Here is a 19,182-nt window from a genome sequence, read left to right as displayed (position 1 = left end):
TGGCAAAATTTCCTTTAGAAATACATTTTTGTTAAAAAAGATTAAACCGAGTTCTCGAAAAAAATCCCCACAAAAAAACCCCATATTTTGGAAAATTCCCTACCAAATCCCGAAGTCCCCTACTCAAAAATTTCGTCCCCATTCACGAAAATATATCCCCAATTTGGGAGAAAATCGGTAATACTGGCAACACTGGCCTAGGGGTGAAACATAGCATGTTTGAACAATACTAACAATATTTTGTTTGGACCAATTCTGAAAATATATAAGCTTGAAGCAAAATATGTTTGGGATATATGTTACAGAAGCGATTTTTTTGAGGGTGTATACACGCAAAAAGGAAATTTCTTTTCTGGGAAACAAATTTTTAGACCACCAAAGTTTTCTTTTGTTCGTAAAACTGTTTTTTTTAGGATAAACGAAGTTCGTTGGAAACAAACGTGCAACGAGTGCTATAGACAAAAATTTATTTGCCACTTCGTTTGTCTAAAACTTCGTTTCGGACGAAAGAATCATTTTTTGCGTATTTAACCTTTGAGGAAATCATTTCTTAGTATTTCCGTGGACTGCAAAAGAAATTGCATCGCCTCAGCGGTTATGCCTCCTCAGCCGAGAACACAAACGTATTAAAATTGGCTGCTGAATTCTGAGACATTTTCTAGTACATAAGTACATTTAGTGCCATCACTATCGGCAACATCAGCCGATCAACACAATACACACTTCATGTATTCATATAAGCCATACTCAGAGAGCATTTGCCGGTCAGTCGCTGTTTCACTTTTGTCTCGTTTGGTTGACGGTGTAACGAAAAAAAGCACCGGTTCGCGTCGTGAAAAATTGTGAAACTTTCGCATCCATCCAAAGAACAAATCATAAAAAAAGAACGCCACATCTACGCCGTTGATAACTCATCACGAGATGGGTCGAAGAATAAGTTTTGCTTTAGCGTTTTTACAAATTTTAATATTTGTCAATGCCACCGGGTGAGTGTCAATAGCCATGGCAATGGATTTCTGCGAATTTTTAAACGGGGAATTTTCAAAAAGTTCCAGTTGAGCAAACGTTTTGTCACCAGTCACGTTTGTTGCAACGAACTACATGTCGACAGCAATTAGTATTATCGATGTTTTATATTTATGTGTGTTTTGCGTTATTTTATGACTCTATCGAACACTCGTAAATTTTGTTGCACTTGTTAAAAACTATTGACTGAAGTTTGTTACTAGACAATGGCATGAGTTTTAATATAGATGGGTTTGGATGTGAATCACAACATTATAAACAAATAAAAAATGAAGGTTAAAACAACGAATGCAATGCAGGTTAAACCTTCGACTAGTGATGTCCATTACAGAAGACATTCATAAACGACCACATACTGAACAAAATATTAATAGCATATGAAGAATTATGAAATCTTAATTTTAGTACACGCAATTTACATAATATTAAGGACAAATTTCCTTAAACTTTGAAAGTTTTTATTAAAATAAGGTTCATAATCTTTGGTCTAAAAAATTGTTTATTAAATATAAGACATGAATCTTTGAAATTTGCGTTAAAGTAATTTATCTTTGAAAGAAGTAATTGAATAGTGTGGGCTAGGGAATCCACATAGTGGCCAGGGTTTTCTAAAATTTGACCTGAAAATAAATGTGCCACAAATTTTAACGTTATGTGCTTAACAGACTATCAGTTATTCCGGACGGAATGTCGGTGTTTGTAAAGAATCTTACAGTGTATCGGATCGATACGACTTGTCGGCGATGTCTAAATAATCGGTAAATGTGTTATCGATCCCATAAACATGCAGCAGTATCGATTATGCCTTCGGACTTAACTTATAATGTGCACAATATATGGGATATGTTCGACACGAGCACTGTCGTCCGGAATAACTGATAGTCTGTAAAGCGCCTAACACACCATAAAATATATACCGACCGACTCAGAATCTAGCCCTTGGTATTGGTTCGTCCGTCCATCCATGTATTTAATGTTCGTAGGGTTCCGATTTAAATTTTGGCCGATTTGGATGAAGTTTGGTAAATGGCATTTGTTTCCCCAAGGACGAATGCTGTCGACAAATACGGCGATATTATGATTAAATAATCAAACCGTTCGACGTAAAATTTAACACAAAGTAGTCTTTGATACAACTTTCAAGTATGCCAATTTTCATAGAAATTAGTTCAGGTGTAGATATAGCTTCCTTTATTTATGTACACGCAAAAAAATAATTCTTTCCTCCCAAACGAAATTTTAGACAAACAAAGTTCGTTTCTCATTTGCTCTTCGTTGAAAGGAAGTGTATTTGGAAGAAAAGTATATACTTTTTGTGATAAACGTTTATTCTTTTCCAGGATGCAAAAACAATTTCATAAAGACTAACTCAAAAAAAAAATTTTTTTCTGGCTAATTGCATTTTCCCTCACATCTTTCTCACTTCCATTTTATAAATTTTTAATTTTTTTTTACCTTTCGCCTGGACGGAGAATCGAACCGCGGACCATGCAATTTGTAAGCCAACACACTAACCACTGAGCTATGTAGCCGTTATTGTCATCAATAGACAATTACCCTTATAAATTATATTTATATAGCATAGCCTGCGGCGCCCACGAGCCGATTAAACAAAGTTTATTTAACAGAAAAATACATTTAGTTGGGCACCGTGGAGCAGTGGTTGCTACGTCCGACTTGCATGCCAAGGGGTCGTGGGTTCGATCCCTGCTAAGACCAAAGTTTTTTTTTTTTTACATATATTCCAGATATGGTCGGAAGATTCCGAAAAAATGTTCAACATTACATTCTTCTATATTAAATTTTTACTATGAACTGTTAAATGTGTCTTATTAAAGACCAAAAGTCAGAAAAGAACAGTGTTTGATTTAAACGAAATTGAAATTGATTGAAAAAATAAAAATTTTGTGCCAAACGAATTTTTTTGGTGATAAAAGTGTATACTTTTCGAAACAATTCAAAAAACTCTAACAAAAGAAAAACGTTTTCGGTACACGTTTTCCAAACGTTTTTTTTTTCTTTGCGTGTATCGCACGATTTTCCCAAATTTGGCTATAAAATCCTTATTTATTAACCGATCTCACTCAAGATTGGCAGAATGTAAGCTTCTATAGCACTAGGTTAAAGAGACAGCCCGATTAAAATTAAGGCCCACTTAGACTATTCAGTCCATTGTCTATAGCACTAACTATACTTTCAAAAAATCGTCAAAATCGGACAAAACGACTTCATTGAGAAGTTTATCGACTTTTGGACATGGAAAAATACTTAATAACATAGAAATGCGTCTTCTATCCTAATCAATATTCGCAATCGTATTTTAATGACATAAAATATTTTGCCTTACGGCAATATTTTTTTTCTCTGTGTGCATTAATTTAATGAAATTTTACTTATCTGAATTTTTCGAACCTATTGGAAATTATCAGTTGGGATTTTTGACATTGCTCGGTGTTTCAAAGCTGCTCTAAGTGTCGTGTAATGTGAAACCCATCACCCATCAATAAAGGAAAAGTTTAGCTCTTATGGACTGATGCAAGCCTTACATAACGGGCTGCAATTCCCACCTAACCAATATAACGATTTAATACTCGTATAATGCGAAACCCAAAAAAATTGCCCATATTGAGATTTACAAGTGTGAACGTGGTAACACTTCGTTATGTATGTATATTTAAATTTCTATCGAAATTTTTTCCTGCTTGAGACTTCCGAAGTTAAATTTTGGGGGTCGGTTTATATGGGGGCTATGTACAACTATACTCCAATTTTTGCAGAATTGTTAGAGGTTATATACTTTTAATTTACTTGGATCCTAAGTTTTTGACCTTCCCTTAAGGATGTTACTATTGATTCGAAGCCAAGAATCCGGTTTCTCTGAAATAAGAACATATCTACACCCTCAAAAAAAAATTGCTTCTGTAACATATACCCCAAACACATTTTGCTTCAAGCATATATATTTTCAGGATTGGTCAAAACAAAATATTGTTTGTAATGTTCAAAGTTATTATGTTTCACCTTAGGACATACACTGGTGGAAACAATTTTAATGAAATTTTCTTTGTTTGCATATATTTTTAAGGTGCCAATTGGTTACTTCCATTACTTTACTTGAAGCATTCTCTCTAGGTCTCTCTTTCTAAACACATATATGTTTATAGGCCATTTCTAAATTAATATATGTTTGCATCTAAGCACATTATATTTACAAACATTTTATGTCCCAAATATAATATGTTCTAACATATTAACATACAGTGCTGTTCAAAACAATTGCAAACACGTTCCCTGTTGAAAACTAACCGTAATTATAATGAAAATAAAAATAATAAAACACAAATTTTAATGCAATGTTGTTGCTTATTATGTCAATTTTAAAGATTCAAGGAAATAACGGAACTAACGATAAAGGTTTTTTTGATAATTTATAAATTTAAAAAAATTAGAGTTTTTTCCTGTTCAAAACATTTGCAACTAATATTAAGTGTCACATATATTTAAAAATAATTAAAGTATTTGTAACTTTTAACGATAAATGTTAATATGTTAGTTAATACTATAGCCATACCGTTTGATTACTTCTGCGCCATACTTTTTGCCATTGGTTAGGATTAAACGGTCAATGATATCCTATGGTTCAGGTTCAAATAGATTTCGTAAGCCTTTTGGAAAAATTTCGTGTCAATTTTTAAAATTTCGTACAGCTTTCCAAAGCTTGTTTTATGACTTTTACTTTAGTCGACTGAAAAGGCTAGTCAATTGCTCGCAATTTTTCATCGGAAATCCATTGTTTTACCACGTCACACGTGTCCTGGAGGTCATGATCGCGCAGAATAATCCATGCAGATGGTATTTCCCGGAATGCTTACGGCAATATCACATTAGACAAACTGTTTTTGTAGACTTCCGACAGCATAATACCCTCGACTCTATAAATCGGGCCAATAACTTGTACAGAAAAATACCCCCAGACCATAATATTGGCTCCACCATGATCGACCTAACTTTTTGTATTTCTTGGATTAAGGCTTTCCTTGCAGCCTTCGTACTAAATTTCTACCATGCGATCCATGCAAGTTAAATGTTGAGTCGTAGAAAATATATCACATATCCACTGCTCCTGAGGCCATTTAAGGTATTTTTGTAAAAATTGAAGGCGCGCTAACCTAGTTTTGAAATAAGTGATTTTTGACATTTTTGTATAATTGCACTCCGACTTCTGATGCTCCACATCTGATCGTTATGGTTAGTATACCCAATATGAATTTAATTTTTGACTTCTTTGGATGATATTTGATTGAATTGTTGCATAGGTCTTTTGATTATATGATCTTCTTTTGGCGTAGTCTTAGGTTTTATTCTACCCCAGTGTACAGTTTTGGTGCATCCACTGTTTATAACTCGAGACGCAGTTGGTTTTTGCATATTGTACTCTTCCGAAATTCGTTTTTGTGATACCCAAACTTTAAAATCATAGATAATTTGCTTTTTATTATGTAGATATGCTTATTGCCGGTAATTTTGTCGAATTATTAAAAAAATAGGGCATAAAGACCTATGACGACCAGATTATAACCAAATTAGGCAATGAACTTAACGATATTCCTGCAATGCCCTTTTAATACATTTAATCCATCTTCTTATAGGTCCTTATAACTATTTCAGGTAAAAACAAGTATATACGGCCGTAAGTTCGGCCAGGCCGAAGCTTATGTACCCTCCATCATGGATTGCGTAGAAACTTCTTCTAAACACTGCCATCCACAATCGAATTACTTAAGTTGCGGTAACGCTTGCCGATGGCAAGGCATCTTAAAACCTCCTAACACCATCTTCTAAATTGTATGACAAAATTTTCCATAGAAAGAAAATTTTGACAAAAATTTCTACAGAAATAAAATTTTAACAAAATTTTCTATAGAAATAAAATCTTGGTAGATTATTTTTGGCTCGAGAGGCAACCATGATTATGAACCGAATAAAATTTGAAATAAAATTTTGACAAAATTTTCTGTAGAAATAAAATTTTCACAATGATGAAAATTTTATTATGAACCGAATAATATTTTAACAAAATTTTCTCTAGAAATAAAATTTTGACAAAATTTTCTATAGAAATAAAATTTTGACAAAATTTTCTATAGCAAAAAATTTTGGTAGATTATTTTTGGCTCTAGTGGCAACCATGATTATGGACCGATATGGACCAATTTTTGTGTGATTGGACCAATTTTGGTATGGTTGTTAGCGACCATATACTAACACCACGTTCCTAATTTGAACCGGATAGTATGAATTTTGCTCCTCCAAGAGGCTCCGGAGGTAAAATCTGGAGAACGTTTTATATGGGGGCTATATATAATTATGGACCGATATGGACCAATTCTGGCACGGTAGTTAAAGATCATATACTAACACCATGTTCCAAATTACAACCGGATTGGATGAAATTTGCTTCTCTTGGAGACTTCGCAAGCCAGATCTGGGGATCGTTTTATATGGGGGCTATATATAATTATGAACCGATGTGGACCAATTTTTGCATGGTTGTTAGAGACCATATACCAATATCATGTACCAAATTTCAGGCGGATCGGATGAAATTTGCTTCTCTTTGAGGCTCCGCAACCCAAATCTGGGGATCGGTTTATATGGGCGCTTTATATAATTATGGACCGATGTGGACCAATTTTTGCATGGTTGTTAGAGACCCTATACCAATACCATGTACCAAAATTCAGCCGGATCGGATGAAATTTGCTTCTCTTTGAGGCTTTGCAAGCCAAATCTGGAGATCGGTTTATATGGGGGCTATATATAATTATTAACCGATGTGGACCAATTTTTGCATGGTTGTTAGAGACCATATACCAACATTATGACCAAATTTCAGCCGGATCGGATGAAATATGCTTATCTTAGAGGCTCCAGAACCCAAATCTAGGGATCGGTTTATATGGGCGCTATATATAATTATGGACCGATGTGGACCAATTTTTGCACGGTTGGTAGAGACAATATACCAACACCATGTACCAAATTTCAGCCGGATCGGATGAAATATGCTTCTCTTAGAAGCTCCACAAGCCAAATCTGGGGATCGGTTTATATGGGGACTATATATAATTAAGGACCGATATGGACCAATTTTTGCATGGTTGGTAGAGACCATATACCAACATCATGTACCAAATTTCAGCCGGATCGGATGAAATTTGCTTCTCTTTTAGGCTCCGCAAGCCAAATCTGGGGATCGGTTTATATGGGGGCTATATATAATTATGGACCGATGTGGACCAATTTTTGCACGGTTGTTAGAGACCATACACCAACACCATGTACCAAATTTCAGCCGGATCGGATGAAATATGCTTCTCTTAGAGGCTCCACAAGCTAAATCTGGGGATCGGTTTATATGGGGGCTATATATAATTATGGACCGATATGGACCAATTTTTGCATGGTTGTTAGAGACCATATACCAACATCATGTACCAAATTTCAGCCGGATCCGATGAAATTTGCTTCTCTTTTAGGCTCCGCAATCCAAATATGGGGATCGGTTTATATGGGGGCTACATATAATTATGGACCGATGTGGACCAATTTTTGCATGGTTGGTAGAGACCATATACTTACAGCATGTACCAAATTTCAGCCGAATCGGATGAAATTTGCTTCTCTTAGAGCAATCGCAAGCCAAATTTGGGGGTCCGTTTATATGGGGGCTATACGTAAAAGTGGACCGATATGGACCAATTTTTGCATGGTTGTTAGAGACCATATACCAACACCATATACCAAATTTCAGCCGGATCGGATGAAATATGCTTCTGTTAGAGGCTCTACAAGCCAAATCTGAGGGTCCCTTTATATGGGGGCTATACGTAAAAGTGGACCGATATGGCCCATTTTCAATACCATCCGACCTACATCAATAACAACTACTTGTGCCAAGTTTCAAGTCGATAGCTTGTTTCGTTCGGAAGTTAGCGTGATTTCAACAGACGGACGGACGGACATGCTTAGATCGACTCAGAATTTCACCACGACCCAGAATATATATACTTTATGGGGTCTTAGAGCAATATTTCGATGTGTTACAAACGGAATGACAAAGTTAATATACCCCCATCCTATGATGGAGGGTATAAAAACAAAATATAAGGCCCTTAAAGAAGAAAATATTATAGGGTGCTAGGTAGTTGCAAATGTTTTGAACAGGTCACATCATACGATTTTCCTAATTAGAATTTGGAAATACCACTCCATAACGATTATTTTTAAGTGAAAGCGAAACAATAATGTTATTATTATGGGAGATATACCAAGATTAAGTCCATGGTAGGGCTAGTTGCATATGTTTTCAATAGCGCTGTATATGTCCCAAACATGTTATGCTAGTTTACGAACAATATATGCTTGCACTTAAAAATATTGTGTTAAAAAAACATATAATTTTTACATCCAAACATATGAAAAACAGTCTTTTTCGTCCGTGTAGCTTTAAATCTAGCATCGATAAAAATAAAATTAGGATACAGATCTCATTTGTCAAATGTTCATTCTCTTTTTGCAATATATTAATAAACCAAATGCAAAAAACTCAAATTGTAACATATATTTCAAAGTCATCATAGGATGGGGGTATATTAACTTTGTCATTCCGTTTGTAACACATCGAAATATTGCTCTAAGACCCCATAAAGTATGTATATTCTGGGTCGTGGTGAAATTCTGAGTCGATCTAAGCATGTCCATCCGTCCGTCTGTTGAAATCACGCTAACTTCCGAACGAAACAAGATATCGACTTGAAACTTGGCACAAGTAGTTGCTATCGATGTAGGTCGGATGGTATTGAAAATGGGCCATATCGGTCCACTTTTACGTATAGCCCCCATATAAAGGGACCCTCAGATTTGGCTTGTGGAGCCTCTAACAGAAGCATATTTCATCTGATCCGGCTGAAATTTGGTACATGGTATTGGTATATGGTCTCTAACAACCATGCAAAAATTGGTCCATATCGGTCCTTAATTATATATAGCCCCCATATAAACCGATCCCCAGATTTGGCTTGTGGAGCCTCTAAGAGAAGCATATTTCATCCGATCCGGCTGAAATTTGGTACATGGTGTTGGTATATGGTCTCTAACAACCATGCAAAAATTGGTCCACATCGGTCCATAATTATATATAGCCCCCATATAAACCGATCCCCAGATTTGGCTTGTGGAGCCTCTAAGAGAAGCATATTTCATCCGATCCGGCTGAAATTTGGTACATGGTGTTGGTATATGGTCTCTAACAACCATGCAAAAATTGGTCCACATCGGTCCATAATTATATATAGCCCCCATATAAACCGATCCACAGATTTGGCTTGTGGAGCCTCTAAGAGAAGCATATTTCATCCGATCCGGCTGAAATTTGGTACATGGTGTTGGTATATGGTCTCTAACAACCATGCAAAAATTGGTCCATATCGGTCTTTAATTATATATAGCCCCCATATAAACCGATCCACAGATTTGGCTTGTGGAGCCTCTAAGAGAAGCATATTTCATCCGATCCGGCTGAAATTTGGTACATGGTGTTAGTATATGGTCTCTAACAATCATGCATAAATTGGTCCACATCGGTCCATAATTATTTATAGCCCCCATATAAACCGATCCCCAGATTTGGGTTGCGGAGCCTCAAAGAGAAGCAAATTTCATCCGATCTGGCTGAAATTTGGTATACGGTCTCTAACAACCATGCAAAAATTGGTCCACATCGGTCCATAATTATATATAGCCCCCATATAAACCGATCCTCAGATTTGGCTTGCGAAGCCTCAAAGAGAAGCAAATTGCATCCGATCCGGCTGAAATTTGGTACATGGTATTGGTATATGGTCTCTAGCAACCGTGCAAAAATTGGTCCACATCGGTCCATAATTATATATAGCGCACATATAAACCGATCCCCAGATTTGGGTTGCGGAGCCTCTAAGAGAAGCAAATTTCATCCGATCCGGCTGAAATTTGGTACATGGTATTGGTATATGGTCTCTAGCAACCGTGCAAAAATTGGTCCATATCGGTCCATAATTATATATAGCCCCCATATAAAACTTTCTCCAGGTTTGACCTCCGGAGCCTCTTGGAGGAGCAAAATTCATCCGATCCGGTTCAAATTTGGAACGTGGTGTTAGTATATAGTCGCTAACCATACCAAAATTGGTCCAATCGCACCAAAATTGGTCCATATCGGTTCATAATCATGGTTGCCACTAGAGCCAAAAATAATCTACCAAAATTTTATTTCTATAGAAAATTTTATCGAAATTTTATTTCTATAGAAAATTTTGTCAAAATTTTATTTCTAGAGAAAATTTTGTTAAAATTTTATTCGGTTCATAATAAAATTTTCATCATTTTCAAAATTTTATTTCTATAGAAAATTTTGTTCAAATTTTATTCGGTTCATAATCATGGTTGCCACTCGAGCCAAAAATAATCTACCAAGATTTTATTTCTATAGAAAATTTTGTCAAAAGTTTATTTCTATAGAAAATTTTGTTAAAATTTTATTTCTGTAGACATTTTTGTCAAAATTTTCTTTCTATAGAAAATTTTGTGAAAATTTTTATTTCCATAGAAAATTTTGTGAAAATTTTATTTCTATAGAAAATTTTGTTAAAATTTTATTTCTGTAGAAAATTTTGTCAAAATATTATATCTACTTTGTAAAACTGAATTATATACGTATTGGATCGATCTTTTTTGATTTTATATATACCACGTATGGACTTACATACAGATTAGAAGATGGTGTTAGGAGGTTTTAAGATACCTTGCCATCGGCAAGTGTTACCGCAACTTAAGTAATTCGATTGTGGGTGGCAGTGTTTAGAAGAAGTTTCTACGCAATCCATGATGGAGGGTACATAAGCTTCGGCCTGGCCGAACTTACGGTCGTATATACTTGTTTGATTTAATATATACCACGTATGGACTTACATACAATTTAGAAGATGGTGTTAGGAGGTTTTAAGATACCTTGCCATCGGCAAGTGTTACCGCAACTTAAGTAATTCGATTGTGGGTGGCAGTGTTTAGAAGAAGTTTCTACCCAATCCATGATGGTGGGTACATAAGCTTCAGCCTGGCCGAACTTACGGCCGTATATACTTGTTTTTAATTAAAAAAAAAATTAACTGAAGTTGCAAAATCCTCAAAATAAGTCTTTGCCTATATTTGAAGCGTTTTAATCTCAAATCTAAAGATTCAACATATCAGTTAATTTAAAGACGATTTCTTCTAAATTGTTTTTCTTTACTTTAGGGAATGTTTATCTTAGTTCAAAGACATATGTCTTTAATGGAGGGACGCAAATCTCCAAGATTCATATCCTAAATTTAATGAAAAATTTAATTAAGATTATATACTTTAAGCTAAGATTATATACTTTCTTTTAATTAAAATTTCATTATTTTAAAGAATTTTTTCCTTATAGTTCTATAAATTGCGTTTCATAAAGTTAATCTTTCATATTAGGGCAATATTTTTTTCAGTGCACCTATGAAATTACAATTGGATTGGATGAAATTTACCTCTGCAAAAGATTCCGGAAGTCAAATCTGGGTATTAGTTTATATGGGGGCTATATATAATTATAGACCGATATGGACCAATATTTCCATGGTTGCTAGAAACCGAACTAATATGAACTAATATCACGTACCAAATTATCTTTCAAGGTGCTCGGGAAATCAAATCTGTTGATCAAATACCATCCGACTTATATAAATAACAACTACTTGTAGAAAGGTTCAAGTCGATAGCTTGTTTGGTTCAGAAGTTAGCGTGATTTCAACAGACGGACGGGCGGATCGCTAGATCGTCTTAGACTTTCACCAACTCTCCATAAAAGACCAATATTTCGATTTATTATAAACCGGACAACAAAGTTAGTATACCCCCTTCCTATGGTGGAGGGTAATAAAATCTATATCCAATTTTGTGAGGATCGGATAAATATTGCAACTTGCATAACGAATTACAAATATTTAACCGGACGGACGCACGCAAAAATTGACAGCGAAATTAAATGGATTATAGTGGGGAAAACCGAGACTATTACTGATCGTAATATATTCAGAAATCTATTATTAATAAAACAAAAATTTTACAAAATATTTAAATACAATCATTAAAAAATCTTTTGGTGGGTTTATTGATGAAGTTCCGTCATGACCTTCGTCATAAGTTTATCAGCGTTGTTCTTTCATTCCAAAAAGAAATTAGGCTATCTTATGTTCTAATTTAATTTAAAAATCACATATATTTTTCATTTCTTAATATATACAATCTAAAACAGGTTCTCAATTCGAGTATAAATATTTTACCTTTAGTCAACAGTGGCTACCGTTACTGGTATTTCTTATCAACTGAATTCATTGAAACTAATTCTAGAGATTGGAAATCATTTCTCTTGAATGAGATAGACAAAAAAAAGAAAAAGTTTTGAATTGAGAAATTAAATTAGCATATGTCGGCATTTAGCTACTGTGAATTAATTAATGCCACATCCAACGAAGATTAAAAAAAAATATATAGACAATAAAATTTAGAAGATCAAAATAAAGTATGTTCAGTGTTATAAATTCCTTCCTTGCTCACAAGGATTACATGTGTAGCCTTATTTAGAGAATATTGAACTTTATTTTATTTTCATGAAAATTATTTGGTTTTTAATAAAATTTCCAAAACATGAGATATACAGTCGGCAAAAAAGAAAGTTATACACCAATCAATTTGAAATAAATTGTGAAAACCTCACATTTCCATCTCCGCATTTAATAGCGATATTGTATAATACACGTAAGACCAACCATCAAACGTAAATAAATTAAATTTTTGACAATATTAAATCTTTCAAATTTGTGGGTATTTTATATGAAAAATTATATTCTTATACGTGTATTTAAATCTGAACCGATTTGAAAAAAAGTTATTACACTTCTACAAAATATCTAACTCGGAGTAAAACTTAGGTTTCTGGCGTTAAATATATGAGTGAAAAGTGGAACAAAATTATACCTAAAATCTAATTTTTGCGGATAATATGAAAAAAATTTTGTTTTTCTTTGAAATAAATGTTTTATGTTTATACAAAGTTTTTGGAATATTTCATTTTTATAGAAAATTTTGTCAAAATATAATTTCCATTGAAAATTTTGTCAAAATTTAATTTCCATAAAAAATGTTGTCAAAATTTTATTCTAATAGTAAAATTTGGCAAAATCTTATTTCTATAGAAAATTTTTTCAACATTTTATTCCTATAGAAAATCAAAATTTTATTTCTATTTTATTTCTGTCGAAGATTTTGTCAAAATTTTATTTCTATAGAAAATTTTGTCAATATTGTAATTTTATATATAATCTTGTCAAAATTTTATTTTTATAGAAAATTGTGTAAAAATTTTATTTCTACAGAAAATTTTGTCACAATTGTAGTTCTATAGATAATTTTGTAAAAAATAAATTCCCATTGAAAATTTCGTCAAAATTTAATTTTTATAGCAGATTTTGTTAAAATTTTGTTTCTATAGATCATTTTGTCAACATTTTATTTCTAAAGCAAATTTTGTCAACATTTTATTTCTATAGAAAATCTTGTCAAAATTTTATTTCTGTAGAAAATTTTGTAAAATTTTTTTCGAAATTTAAATTCTAAAGAAAATTTTGTTAAAATGTTGTCAAAATTTTATTTCTATAGAAAATTTTTCGAAATTTCATTTTTATAGAAAATTTTGTTAAAATTTTATTTCTATAGAAAATTTTGTTGAAATTTTATTGCTATGGAAAATTTTGTTAAAATTTTATTGCTATAGAAAATTTTGTTAAAATTTTATTTCTATAGAAAATTTTGTTAAAATTTATTTTGATGGGAAATTTTATGGAATTTATTTCGGCATAAGCCGGCTATCATACAACCCCTTTTTTCGGAAGGTTCAAGTGTGGTTCATTGTTGGGTTTAATGAACTGCCTGAATTTATTCTGATAATTGGTTGATAGTTTTGCTGCAAGTAGAGGATGCTGATGAGGAATGTGGTAATTCTGAAACGTGCGTCCATCCAACCTTGCAGTCTATAGGGCTCTGCCTAAATAAATTTGACAAACATTCTTTTCCTCTGTTGGTTAAGCTACACTTGTAGTTTAGTAAATGTATGGTTTTAAGCTAAATAAAAAACAACAAAAATTGTATTTCTATAGAAAATTTTTTCAAAATTTTATTTTTATAGAAAATTTTGTAAAAATTTTATTTCTATAATAAATTTTGTCAAAATTTTCTTTCCATAGACAATTTTGTTAAAATTTTATTTCTAAAGAAAATTTTGTCAACATTTTATTTCTATAGAAAATTTTGTCCAAATTTTATTTCTGTAGAAAATTTTGTCAAATTTTTATTTTCTATAGAAATTTTTTTCGAAATTTAAATTCTATAGAAAATTTTGTTAACATTTTAGTTCTATAGAAAATTTTTCGAAATTTAAATTCTATAGAAAATTTTGTTAAAATTTTATTTCTATAGAAAATTGTGTCAAAATTTTACTTCTATTTTGTTAAAATTTTATTTCTATAGAAAAACTTTCAAACTTTCATTTTTATAGAAAATTTTGTCAAAATTTTATTTCTATAGAAAATTTTGTTAAAATTTTATTTCTATAGAAAATTTTTTCAAAGTTTCATTTTTATAGAAAATTTTGTTAAAATTTTATTTCTATAGAAAATTTTGTTAATATTTTATTGCTATGGAAAATTTTCTTAAAATTTTATTGTTATAGAAAATTTTTTTAAATTTTATTTCTATAGAAAATTTTGTTAAAATTTTATTCCTATAGAAAATTTTGTTAAAATTTTATTTCTATAGAAAATTTTTTCAAAATTTTATTTCTATAGAAAATTTTTTCAAAATTTTATTTTTATAGCAGATTTTGTAAAAAATGTATTTCTATAGAAATTTTTGTCAAAATTTTATTTCCATAGAAATTTTTGTCAAAATTTTACTTCTATTGAAAATTTTGTTAAAATTTTATTTCTATAGAAAATTTTGTTAATTTTTTTTCTATCTAATTTCTAGATAATTTTGTCAAAATTTTATTTATATAGACAATTTTACCAAAATTTTGACAATTTTGTCAAAACGTTATTTTCTATAGAAAATGTTGTCAAAATTTTACTTCTATTGAAAATTTTGTTAAAATTTTATTTCTATAGAAAATTTTGTTTACATTTTATTTCTATAGAAAATTTGGGTAAAATTTTTTTCTATAGATAATTTTGTCAAAATTTTATTTATTAGACAATTTTACCAAATTTTTTTTTTCTTTTTTAAAAATTTGTCAATTTTGTCAAAATTTTTTACTTCTTTTGAAAATTTTGTCAAAATTTTATTTCTATAGAAAATTTTGTCAAAATTTTACTTCTATTGAATTTTTTTTCAAAATTTTATTTCCATAGAAAATTTTGTCAAAATTGACAACGTTTGTTAAAAATTTTGTTAAAATTTTATTTCTATAGAAAATTTTTTACAAAATTTTATTTTTATAGAAAAAAAAAACGTTATCTAAAGTTTATTTCTATAAACAATTTTTGCCAAAATTTCATTTCTAAGAAAATTTTGTCAAAATTTTATTTCTATAGAAAATGTTGTTAAAATTTTGTTTCTATAGAAAATGTTGTAAATATTTTATTTCTATAGAAAATTTTGTTAAAATTTTATTTCTCTAGAAAACTTTGTCAAAAGTTTACTTCTATAGAAAATTTTGTAAAAATTTTATTTCTAAAGAAAACTTTATTTCTATAGAAAAATTTGTCGAAAATTTGGTCAAAATTTCATTTCTATAGAAATTTGTTTCATAATTTTAGTTCTATAGAGAGTTTTTTACAAAATGTTATTTCTATAAAAAATTCTGTCTAAATTTTATTTTATAGAAAATTTTGTTGAAATTTTATTTCTGTAGAAAATGTTGTGAACATTTTAATACTATAGAAAATTTTATTTCTATTAAATTGTACTTTAAATTACGGGGAATATTTTGCTTCAAGAGAAATATGAGCAACACGATGTCGAAAGGTATGGTGGAAGTCGTTTTATTCAGATGAGTTTCCAAAAGTATGAGTATTTTTTTGCTGGAATAACTTCACGGGTATTTCGTAATGCCATAAATCAAAATGCCTTTTGAAGCTTGTAAACAATCAAATTAACTGTCGCTGGAATAAACCGGTCAATTTACAGACGAGCGGTTTAGAAATAAGATCAATGTACAGTTGGTCGCCATGCATATCAGCTACTCGTTATATATGTAATAAAAAATTTAAACAATAAAATAAACAGGGAAAAACCGGTGTAGGATATAATCATTACAGACTCCAATCTAAAATAGGGTCGGGCACTGAATTAAACTTATTTTAATATATTCCAATTTTATTATATTTTAAAAACTTAATTAATTTTTTTTTATTTTGTATTTTAGATTTTATACCATTGTTGCTCCTGGTACAATCCAATCAAATTATGAATACACAGTTAGTGTATCCCTCCATGATACTTCGGAACCATCAACGGTTCAACTCAATATAACGAGTACCAAATACAATGCCAGCGAAACTGTTGAAGTCTCGCCAGATGGCACCAAAGTGGTACATTTCGATATTCCGAAAATCGAAAGTGGAGATTACAAATTGGTAACAAAGGGTCTAAAAGGTTTGACATTTGAAAATTCTACCGATTTAGTGTTTAAAGATGAGAAACCCAAGATATATATCCAAACAGACAAGGCCATATATAAACCTGGAGACTTAGTGCAATATCGCATATTGGCATTGGATGAAAATGCCAGACCAGCCAAACTGAAAGAGCCCATCAATTTGGGTATACGTGATGGTGCCGGAAATCATATTAAACAAATGAAGGATATCAAATTCACAAAAGGTGTATTCACAGACAAATTCCAACTATCCGAGCAACCTATCCTAGGCCACTGGACCCTGGATGTTACCGAAGGTATGGAAAATAAACAAAAAACCGAAAAGAAATTCGAAGTAGCCAAATATGTTTTGCCAAAATTCAGTGTAGAATTGGAGGCACCCAAAGATGTGGCTATATACGATGGTGTCATCAAATTGACCGTACGCTCCAAGTATACCTATGGCAAACCTATTAAGGGTAAAGCTACGGTATTAGTAGATCGTTCTCCTCGCACTGAAGCTGCCATGAAAACCATCGATATTGACGGCAAGGGCCATCTCGAATTTGATTTAGTCAAAGATCTTAAATTCGATAGAAAAGAATTCGATGCCATGAACAAGGATTCATATCGATACTATTCCTATTTGGCCCCACTGCAAGTTACAGCCTTGGTGACGGAAGGTTTTACAGGAAATGTGCAAAATAAAACAGTCTCCATTAACTTGGAGCAGGCCCGTTATCGTATCTCGGTCCCCGAATCCATATACGAATATACCCCTAATAAATCATTTGAAATCAAAGCCATCATCCAGAAATTGGATGGTAGTCCAGTTACCGATGCTAAGAGCAAGGCCAAGCTTACAATTAAGAAACAAACATACTATTGGGGAAGCTCTCAGGATAAATCGAACTCGGATACAGTTTTAGTCTATGAAAGTGAGGTCACTGGTGATGGATTGGCAACATTTATGGTAACAATACCCGACGAAGGATATTATGGTGATGTCTCTATAGAATTTGAAGAGAAAACACACTATATGCCTGGCCTGAGGTCGAAGGATGAAAAAGCAGTGAAAGAGGAAAACAAAAACGAAGAAGTCGGTCCTATCAAATTGGTGCAAAAAACTGAAAAGTAAGTAAATAGAATAAGAAAACTGAGCATCTTTCATTTTGCGATATAAGTACATTCTACAGGAAGTCATTGAAAGATTGTTTGATACTTTTTAAGTCGTATACTCCTTGAGGCGATCTAACGCATCCGTCCGTCTGTTGAAATCATGCCAACCTCCGAGCGAAACAAAACAATCGGCTTAAAACTTGAGTCATACAGTTGCACTGAAAAAAAATAATGTCCTGAGGCCAAAGATATTATGCGAATTGAACATGTCTAAGAAGACGCATTCCTCTGATATAAAGTTTTTTATTTGTCCAAAAATTGTTCAAATTTTCAATGAAGTCCCTTTGTCCTTGTAGTTAAGTGATTCGACTCTAAAATTGGCATCTTTACATGAAAGAAAATTTTGTTCGACTAAGGTCAACGTGGCTTTAGATATTCTGAAAACTTCTTCAAAATTAATGAAACCGTTCCTTAATTTGTTGAAATTTTGTATCTTAACTACAAAGCAAAAAAGCGTTCAAAAATAGGACGTTTTTATGCCTGAGTCGATCTAAATATGTCCGTCCGTCCGTCCGTCTGTTGAAATCACGCCAACCTCCGAGCGAAACAAGCTATCGGCTTAAAACTTGAGTCATACAGTTGCAGTGAAAAAAAAAAATAATGTCCTGATGCAAAAATATTATGTCCTAAAAAAACTGAAATCGTCCCTAATCGTCAGATTTGAATCCAAACAAGTATATACGGCCGTAAGTTCGGCTAGGCCGAATCTTATGTACCCTCCACCATGGAGTGCATAGAAACTTCTACGAAAGACTGTCATCCACAATCGAATTACTTGGTTTGTGGTATCTTAAAACTTCTTAACATTGTTTTCTAAATTGTGAGTTAGTCCATACGTGGTATATATTAGACAAAAATATTATGTATAGGTAAGTCTACAAATAAGTCTACGAATCGACATGGACTTTTACACGGTACGTAGAGAGCCAGAATTGAAATATGGGGGTCGCTTATATGGGGGCTATATAAGAATTAAGAACTTGATATGGACCAATTTTTGTATGATTGGGTATCGATTTATCTGAGGGTTATATATAACTATGGACCGATATAGACCTACTTAGGCATGGTTGTTAACGGTCATATACTAGCACAATGTACTAAATTTCAACTGACTCGGATGAAATTTGCTCCTCCAAGAGGCTCCAAAACCAAATCTCGGGATCGGTTTATATGGGTGCTATATATAATTATGGACTGATATGGACCATTTTTGGCATGGTTGTTAA

General features: G+C 32.2%; 1 protein-coding gene across 12 annotated transcripts in view; it reads left to right on the top strand.

Annotated features, from left to right (window-relative positions):
• Positions 1 to 756: 756 nt before the first annotated feature.
• Positions 757 to 19,182, top strand: part of LOC142226579 (CD109 antigen-like) — a 95,933-nt gene continuing 77,507 nt past the window's right edge. For all 12 annotated transcript variants that reach the window (XM_075296667.1, XM_075296677.1, XM_075296675.1 and 9 more), the window contains exons 1-2: positions 757 to 986; positions 16,562 to 17,908. In XM_075296667.1, coding sequence (XP_075152782.1) covers positions 922 to 986; positions 16,562 to 17,908 — 1,412 coding nt within the window. In that variant the 5' untranslated portion in view covers positions 757 to 921. The remainder of the gene's footprint in view (positions 987 to 16,561; positions 17,909 to 19,182) is intronic.

Source organism: Haematobia irritans, chromosome 2 (genome assembly GCF_050003625.1).
Source record: "Haematobia irritans isolate KBUSLIRL chromosome 2, ASM5000362v1, whole genome shotgun sequence".
In the NCBI taxonomy this organism is placed as follows: domain Eukaryota; kingdom Metazoa; phylum Arthropoda; class Insecta; order Diptera; family Muscidae; genus Haematobia; species Haematobia irritans.
This window is presented reverse-complemented; position numbering and strand designations above follow the sequence as displayed.